Source organism: Morone saxatilis, unplaced genomic scaffold (genome assembly GCF_004916995.1).
Source record: "Morone saxatilis isolate NCDOM2014 unplaced genomic scaffold, NCSU_SB_2.0 Contig8, whole genome shotgun sequence".
Taxonomy (NCBI): domain Eukaryota; kingdom Metazoa; phylum Chordata; class Actinopteri; family Moronidae; genus Morone; species Morone saxatilis.
Window position 1 is genome coordinate 20,622,550 of NW_023340257.1, and position 9,398 is coordinate 20,631,947.

Here is a 9,398-nt window from a genome sequence, read left to right on the forward strand (position 1 = left end):
CACTTCTCTCGCTCACTGCCCTGGTGTACGTTCGGGGTCTTATCTCCAAACTGGAGACGATGATGTCGTTCATCCTTGAATATTGCTCCAAGTCGTCCACTCGGTTTTCAGGATGACGATTCTTTTCTCCTTCTCCTCGTTTTGGAGTTTTAACGCCTTCACCTCCTCCACCAAGTTAAGAATTGATTTCTGCTGTTGTCTGATGGCAGAAACTTCTTCGGTCAGAAAATCCAGTGACCTTTTTATGTCATCAACCTCCTCGGCTGAAAGGTTCCTTTTTGGTCCCATATCGCAGATTGTGTTAGCCGATGAAAGACTCACATAGACCTCTAGTTCAGACTGTGTGGCATCAACAGTAGACTTGTTCCAGGTGTTATCTCCTCCCCAAACTCTGGGCATAATCCACGACACCTGATGTTAGTGAACATGTCATTTTCCATGCAGGACAAAAACTCACAAGCCTTCTTCAGCCGTATACTGTTTTGAACTTGGGCAATACAGCGCTATAACAACGATTCACTTTTGTATTTATTTGTACTTTAAGTATTTCTTGACTAGTTGAGTCCATGTTTAGGCGCAAAATCCCGGAAACGCGGCCTCTGCTGCCAGGTGCTCCTGATTGACAGCGAGGCTTGATGGAATAGTCCATTAATCTGTTTGAGGGGGAGGGAGGAGAAGGCGATATAATTAATTCAGGGCAGTTTCTGTTAGTGTATAATATGATGGACAATATGTTATATAATATTGGTTATGGATAATAATATAATTATTGTCTTTAACTATTAGAGGGCCTCTTAGTTGGGTGTCCCAGCAGATGCCTTGCCTAATGGCAAAGTCTAAAACTGCCTTCTGTGTCCTCCTGTTTTCTACCAAACATCATGGATGGGGCGGCAGCACAGATCTCTAACAAGAGGGCACTTTGCCATGAGGCCCATTAGGTAGCACCATGTGGAATGCAGACTACCCACTGGAGCTGGATTTCATCACTTCACATGAAGTGGCAGCACTCCTTATGCAATACATTGGCATCTTCTTCTGACTCTTTTTTTTTTGGCCCGTAAGCTTGTGAGACAGTCTTCCCCGCTAAAACACTTCAAGGTGCTCAAGTGGCTCGTACTGCAGAGCTTCTAACACCAGGTCCAGATCCCAGAGTCAGCTTTATGACTTCTGTACGGTAGAGTTAGAGGTCACAGCAACTCTACGCTATTCTCTTCATATAGACCATTTACAGTGTTCCTTAACGGCTTCAGCATTTCCTAAAGAAACTGGACAATTTCCTATGCTGTGCAGGAGGTCCATCTACCCAGACCATAAAACACAAAGGGATTCAGGTACCAGCAGAGTCCAAATCACAGACTAACACAACCCCAGATCAGCGAAGTTTGTCTCTTTCTTACATGTGGAGTAGAAAATGCTGATACCAACACAGCGCAGCAATGAGAGACACATCACTACTTGCTTGTAAATCAAGGAACCACAGCTGCCCATGAATGTGATACATATGCAAAATGGGAAGACTAATTCCATAAGTAATATGGAAAATGTTTGATGAGAGATAACGAAGATTAAGAGCAAGCTTTTTTCTATTTAATTTATACTTGCACATAATGCTGATACAGAAGCTGCTCCCAGTTTTATATATCCAGTTTTGCATCATTTCTTTCACAAGTTATTTTACTGTGAGATCTGTGTAAGAGAGCTTGAAAGCCAGCAGCCTGTCTCAGTGATTTAGGAGATTTGGATTCGTGTTTGAAGCTGCTCCTCGAGAAGGATCAAGGTAGGGATTGGTTTGACATAAAAAGCACAGCTGAGTCAGGAGCTCTTTCACAAACACACACAGAGGCTACACGTCTCTAGTGCACATCCACATGCACGCAGCACACAATACACACGTTGTTGCTGAGTCAAACACTATCAAGATATCAGAGGGTGCATGTTTTGGAGAAACAGGGAAAAAATGCTATTTTTCACTTTGTAGCTGCAGTATGAGGAAGTAGCCTACAAAAACTGAAATATTACATCTAAGAGACAATTGATGACCATGTATTCCTGCATTATTTATTTTTTTACATAAAGTTTTGCATCAGTTAACTCCCCTGTACAGCAGTCTTTCTATGAAAGACAAACTTAAGGCGTTTTCATTTTTCAAAAATATTTTATTTGATATTGATCCAGGTACAAGGAACAAAAAAGAACATGGATTTATCTTACAGGACATGGGAATGAGACTGTAAAAGTTTATTTTCTTGATCCACTCTCTTCTTGGACAAGGACATGCAAGTGAATACAGAAGGTGGTTTACAGAAAAAAAAAAATTAGCAGAATGTACTGTACTGTAGAAATGGCATTGGATCGGGGCATCACCTCACCCCATACTGTACAGAAAGACTTCACCCAACAACTTTCTCTTTTTGTCATTTTTAATCCTCTTTTTTTAGCAAAAAGGCAACACACAGATAGGCTACAAAGAATCAACAATATTGAGAAAATGAACAAAAGAGAGGGAAAGCCAAAGTACTTTCATCCTTCCAAAAAGACGTTTTCTTTATTGTCTTGACAAGCAAATTGTGAGCGTTTTTGCTCCTTGTGTTCAAAAAGGTTTTAAGTTTCTTTAGTTTTGACATGAGAGGAGCAGTGCGGTGAACATGCAGGACGAAGAGTGACTCAGACGACTACTGACCCGGCATTTCACCGTGCTGTGTGCACGGCGTGCCTATCATCTCCTTATGGCCTCGCTGCTCGGCTCTGACAGCAAACTTTACAAGGAACAAAAAACACATTTTATATTCCACAAATCTTTATGCATATTTCACAATATACTTTTATTATCATTTTAATAAATACAAAACGACACTGTGATTTAAAAGAAAACAATGAGTATTAAAGAGACACTAAAACGCATTAGACATTAGAAATATCAATCTCAATTTGGTATGTTCTTTTACTGACATCTTGTCTTAAGGTGGATGAACCAGCACATTATACTCAATCAAAATCCACAGCAGAAAAGAAAAGAGGGGACGACAGAATTGGACATGAGAGGGATATTTTTGTCAATGATAATGGAATGGCATAATCAAGTGGAGATGCGTATGGATATATACACATATATACACATACATAAACACCACCAGAATGTAAAATAACCTGAGATACTCTTTGCACCTCATTTCCAGAACACTGGCCACTGGGTGGATGATATAAAATGACGATGGCATGACGACAACAGTACAACAGCATCTGACGGCCTTTAGTTTCCACCCCCTTTTATCAACATTAGCAGTACAAAAAAGGACAAAACAAACAAACAGTCATTGAACCACAAAAATCCTGAACATTAATATTGAAAACATTGTTGTAAGCAGCGTTTTGGAGTCCATAAAAGGCATACAAAGAAACAAGCTTTTTATTAAAAAAGGACAACCAATAAAAACATTGTCTGAAAAGACAAAAATTGAGATTCAGAGGCTGAGAAGTCGAAAGCTGCAGATGATAAGTGTGTGTTTTGTGGCGGTCGGGCAGATAGAAAGTGTTCTGCTCCACACTGTGGCTGTAGACATGGAGGCAGTGGGACCTGCTTGTTAATATACAAGGCTTTTCTCCATTTATCACGGTTTGGGTATCAAACAGTGACTCAAAGCTACATTGTAAATCGTACACACACCCATTTCTTCTCAAAATGATTGACACAAGACTGCGCTGATCATCATGTATTGGTAACTGAGGCACCAACCTTAATAGACGAACAAATTTTAACAGCACTTAGCTGGACCGTACAGGTCAGTGTGTTCCTGGTTGATACTGTACCACGGATAATATAACAAACATAAAACAGTAAGTGCTCTAAAAAGCCAACAATAATAAAATGGATGGAACTAAAGACATAAAATCTAAAACCTAAAAGATGTAAACAAATTATGTTGCTCCACGGGTATTTAAGGTAGGTTTGAGAATATCATTGCTACTAATCACAAGAAATACTCCTTTGTCTGTGATGTCTGTTTACCTATTAAGGCAATAGAGGAATCATAAATCTGCCTCTGTTAAGTGCTATGACTGAACTACAGCATGTGGACAGATTTCACTGACTCCCCCTCCCCTTTTGACTCTTTTATGGTTAATCATTATACTGAATGAAGAGTGTAAACTCAGTGTAGTAAAATTATTTAGGCAGTAAATCATAAAAACAAAACTTGAAATGCTTGGAGACGCTTGTACAAAAATAAAAACAAAACAAACTGTTTGTGAAAATGAGACAATGGACGGGAGTTGCCAAAAACATTGAGAACTAAATGTTTCTGATATCAAACTATTGATTTAGGACAGTTAATTAGGAATTAAATAATTACCTCGGCCACTTACAGTAATACAGTATCCTCTGTGTACAATTCTTCCAGCCTCATATCTGCCCTTCAGGCCTTCGGGAACCTTGTGTGTCTGCCACCCAATTAGTCTCACCTATGGAAACGGGTGCCTTATTTGTTGCTGTCTGTGAGCAAAGCCTTACTCTTTAATATCTCTCTGTACATTAGTATATAATTTTCTTCTCTTTACTTTACAGTACAGAAACTCCTCTTCACATATTCTTCCGGTTCTTCATGTCAGCAGGAGCTATGTTTTTGTGCTTATCACCAAAAATTGCAGTGCAAAAACAATAATTAATAATAATGATAATAATAATTAATGGTAACTATTAACAAACAATGGATTATAAAACAATTATTTTATGGCACAACAGCCACTCAATTCACATATAATACAAATAACCAGATAAAACCAACTGTTCCTGTATATGGAAATAAAAAGCTCAAACTGAATTAGGCTTGCATAGCAATGCAACAACAAGTTAAAGAATATATTTACAGGAAACAAAATTCCCCCTTCCCCCCCAAGGACAGTTACCAGAAAATTTGTTCTCATATAGATGTTTTCTTTTTTTTTTTTTACTTGCCTTTTTCTAACAAAAAGAAAATTACAGTAAGGTAGGAGGTGGAAAATATTTTCTTGAGGACGAAAACATAGTGAGATGTACAGTATGTCTGTGTCTATACATCACATTTACAGTTCTGTGACACTGCTTTTCTCTGTAGTGCCCTCTGCTGCACTCCTTCCCTCTGAGAACACACAGATAGGGACAAAGTTCGTTGCCCCAACTGGGAGGGCGTCATTCTTTTGAGGATAGACTGGGTTTAATCCAGTTCACATCCCAGGGCGATCACTCTGTGGGAAGCAAGGGAAAATAAAAGAAATTGAGAAACTTATTTAAAGAAGTATTGGTGATATAAATTTATTTGCTTTCTTTCCAATAATTAGATAAGAAGAATGATATGAGTCATCTCTCTGCGTTACAGCGCTGGAGTTGATTTGCTTAGCTTAGCATAAATAAGAATCAACTTTATTGGCCAACTGTGCTGACACAAGGAATTTAACTCCCTTTTACATTAGCTCTTATTATACTGAAAGACAGTGCAGAGGACACATTTACATGATAGACAGCTGAACAAAGATAATGTGTCAATTTAAACAAACATTAGCTAAAGGCTAAAAGACAGTAAAACAGCTAGCCGGGCTCTCTCACTGGTTGTGAGGCCGCCAGCACTACACAGAAGTACTGGATGGATGGATGGACTGTTGCTTGGGCAGAAGTAATTATGGTCAGAATTGTTGGACTACAAAACTTTTTTTTTACTATACATGCAGAGTCATATATAGTAAAACACTGCTGTAAAACATACTGAATTACTCACATAACTCTCCAGAGTACTGCCCGTGTCCATTGGTCCCCAGGAATTCAGCGTGCTCTGTGGCAGTCCACTGTTGTGGTTGTCGTGGACCTTCAGTCTTCCGTGGCCCTGTCGAGCCCTTGGAGGAGGCTGTGCCAGATGAGCTATGGCCACCAGGGGAAGGGAAGGATGGTTTATTGTATGGCAGGCACCCCTCCTCTGAGAACACAAAGAGGAATCGAAAGGCGTACTTTGAGTTCGAAAAGTTGACTCAACGTGTGACTTTTATTGTTGCAGTGAAACACATGTAACATCTGATGCATGGAAACAAAGAGCACTTTGCAACCTCCCCCTCCTCCTGACATCTGCAGAGTGGCGGTGCCAACAGGCTATGCCAGGGCGTGCCACAGAGAGGACTCTCAGCTTCACACATGGCCTTGCAGCTACCAGCCTTATGAGGGGGTAAATACAATAACAGAGGGACCACTGGCTGCTGTGGCACCCCCTGCTGCAGGGCAGCATAACATTGACCCTCAGCAGTCTCCGTCGTTGCGTGAAATCTCATCAAACTGCTCCCCACTGTTTCACTAATGACTGTAATAGAGCCTGCCTCGACCTCAGTGGATTCTGCTGTGAATCAGTCAGCACTCTGACACATATGGGAATTCACCTATGGGGTTTCCTGTAAAGATGCTGATTGTGGCACCTGTCTTTGTCTCACAGTCTCAGATTAACTGTCTGAGAAAGTCCTGGCACAAAGAGGGCAGGGCGCACAGCATGGAGATCTCTAATGGTCACAAACACACTTATAGGCACGTGCATACACATGAACACAGACACACACAGATGGGGTGTCGAGTGGCTGCTGTTTGTGTGAGAAAAGAAAGCCGAAGCGATTAGAGTGCATTTCTGTTGCTCGGGCCTCCTGCCTTACTTGGAGCGATGCAGGCCCACATTGGCAACAGTTACAGGGGCACTGGGGAGGCTGAGGGAGGACTGAGGGGGGCATTCTGGAAACCAGAGCAAGTGGCAGACAGTGCAATCTGTTCATAGGCGCCCAGTCTCAACGCAGCATGAAAGCTAACTTCAGCACAAGAACTTAGAGAAAAATCCCCCATTGCCAAGCCATAGCAGGAGCTATATAACGTTATAATGCAATGAATTATGTTTTTATTAAAATAAACACTTGAACAGGAACATTTCCAATTGGTTAGAAGTCAAGCATAAATGTAAGTAAAGTAAAGTGTGTAAGTAAGTAAAATAATTGTATGGATTTTGTTCGGTTGGGAAGTGGTGGACAACTGTATATATTACACATAAATAAGGTAGGTCTACATCTTTAGAAATAATTATGGTAGGTGCTAATGTAAAGAGGAGAGTGCTACTCTAAAATATATGTGATTGGCTTTTCTGAGCTTTATGTAAGCCTGCTAGCAGCATGGCTGGTGATGGAGATGTCAGTCGTCAGCAGTGTTGTGTGTAACACATTACTGTAATCACATTGCATTCATCTGTAATGCAGTAATGTAACACATTACCATTCCTAAATCAGGAATCACATTACAGTTACCTACTTGTGTTACACAATGATCTGCCTAATGAATGTAGATGTGCACAACAATCATCTGAGTGACACTGACATTAAATATTTATGCCCAACAGTGTTGGGCAGTGTTGTGTTGACTCTGAGGAGGAACATGTTGTCTGACCAACAATTTGAGAGACTCCTCAAATAAGCAGGACTAGTAGTCTACTATAAAGCCATAAAGCCATTGGTGAGCAAGCAACTCAAGTGAGTTTGTTTTAAGGTTGTTTGGATCATATCGCGAAAGTAATGTGACAAATGGCGTCCTACAGGGAATAGTTAAGTGAAGTTATGTGTAATACATTCATTTTTCACAACCACAACTCCATCCTTTAACCGTTGGATAGATTTTATGAATCTAATAATCATAATGCTGTGATTTTTTACATTTGTGAGACTCCAGTCTTGTTTCAACTGTACCTGTTTTGTGTCCCCAGCGTCCATCATCAGCTCGGTCCATGGAGCCCAGCCTGTCTTGAGCCTGGCGATGATGTTCCAGAGAAGTGCGTGTCTGTCTGTCGATGGAGCTCTTTATGTCATCCGGCCCAGACAGAGCTCCTGATATAGGCGGGCGCTCCAGAGATGAAGCCTTTCTCTCTGTAGGGGGTACCATGCTGCTTACGCTTCGGGCCCCCTGAATACGACCCTGCCCCTGACAGGGAGGAGGCTCAGGGGGAGGAGGTAGGTCTGTGCCAAAGGGGAAACCCATAGAATTAATCAACTGAAGCCATAAATTACTTTACTATGTTTGTAAAAAAAAACTCCATCCAATATTATATGACATATTAATTTACATTCTTTTTGTTTATAAAACAACAACAGATGTTTCAGGGAACTTTCTACATAAACAATTTAAAATGTGTGTTCAGTCGCTGCCTCACCGTCTGCACCAGCATCTCTCCGGTGGGGTGCTGTGCCCTGGCTTCGGGGTTTGCGTGTGGGCCTGGTGGCCCTCTGGTGGCCCAAGCTGTGTGTGCCGACTGTGCTGCCATCTGTTGAGAATGGACTGCTGGGCCGAGGCCTGTGGGACAAGCCTTTACCTGCAAGAGGGAAACAGGACCAGAAGCCAGCTGGTTAATAAAGACATGTAGGAGCCAACACATAGGCAGTGGAGCTGAGGCTGTCATCAAGAAAGGTAGAGGTTATCAATCAAGATCCAAAAACCTATTAGAAAACAAAGGTTTTCATTAGAAGAGAAAGCTCTCTGGTAGAAGCCCATAAAAGGTTGCAAGTATAACATATCACCCAGTTATTACTCAGTGAACCCAAGAAAGCCAGAGAGCAAAGCCAGATGAGTTATAGAGGAGCTGAGTTAAAGTTAAGGATAGGGAGCTATCCGCAGTCCAGCCATGTACAACAGGTGCCATGCACAACCTGGGCACAACGTCCACAAGCAGCAGAGAGGAAATCCTGAGCCAACATTGTGGAAGGGAAAACATCAGCCAATGGATGACAAGAGGAGTAATCAGAGCAGAAAGGAACAAATCATCTGCCACTGGTAGATGTTCCAGTCCAGCAGTGGGTAGCTGGTTTCCACACACCAACCTCTCTTGCTGAGGCTAGTGCCCTCCAGGCGGTAGCCAGCCTTGTCTGCAGCGGCCACCAGGGCCTGGGCAAAGCTGCAGTGGGTAAAGATGGAGCCATCAGAGGAACTGCCCAAACTGGACCTATGGCTCGAGAAATTACGGTCATCCTCCGAGGCTGAGCCCCACCCATTCACCATGGAACCTGTGGAACACCACAGCTTTCAGCAAATGTGTATGTGAGTTTATTAGACTCCGCGCGTAAACACTCAAATTCAACCATATGAGGTTTATATTTTTCAGCTCAGTGGCCATATCCTTTCCAGATATATGATCTGACATTTTGAACATCTGTGCTGTGATTTTACATTTAGATTGATGAATGTATTGACTGATCTTATAAAAAAGAGGTAATATTAAAGTCCTGCACTTAAATGATTTCAGATTTGCTGCAGGGCATTTCTGTTCTTGCAGGTGAGTGCGTTTGTGTAGTCATTCTGTTCTGGCCTGTCCCCTTTCATCTAGTACAAACACATGCAGAACATATATTGCACACACACACACACA

At 41.6% G+C, this 9,398-nt stretch overlaps 1 protein-coding gene across 4 annotated transcripts in view; it reads right to left on the bottom strand.

The window, feature by feature from the left end:
• Positions 1 to 2,165: 2,165 nt before the first annotated feature.
• Positions 2,166 to 9,398, bottom strand: part of robo2 (roundabout, axon guidance receptor, homolog 2 (Drosophila)) — a 158,264-nt gene continuing 151,031 nt past the window's right edge. For 2 of the 4 annotated variants that reach the window (XM_035680310.1, XM_035680309.1), the window contains 5 exons: positions 8,854 to 9,036; positions 8,190 to 8,348; positions 7,729 to 7,995; positions 5,748 to 5,942; positions 2,166 to 5,220 (listed from right to left, as the gene is read on the bottom strand). In XM_035680310.1, coding sequence (XP_035536203.1) covers positions 5,219 to 5,220; positions 5,748 to 5,942; positions 7,729 to 7,995; positions 8,190 to 8,348; positions 8,854 to 9,036 — 806 coding nt within the window. In that variant the 3' untranslated portion in view covers positions 2,166 to 5,218. The remainder of the gene's footprint in view (positions 5,221 to 5,747; positions 5,943 to 7,728; positions 7,996 to 8,189; positions 8,349 to 8,853; positions 9,037 to 9,398) is intronic. The other 2 variants (XM_035680312.1, XM_035680311.1) reach the window with 1 other exon arrangement.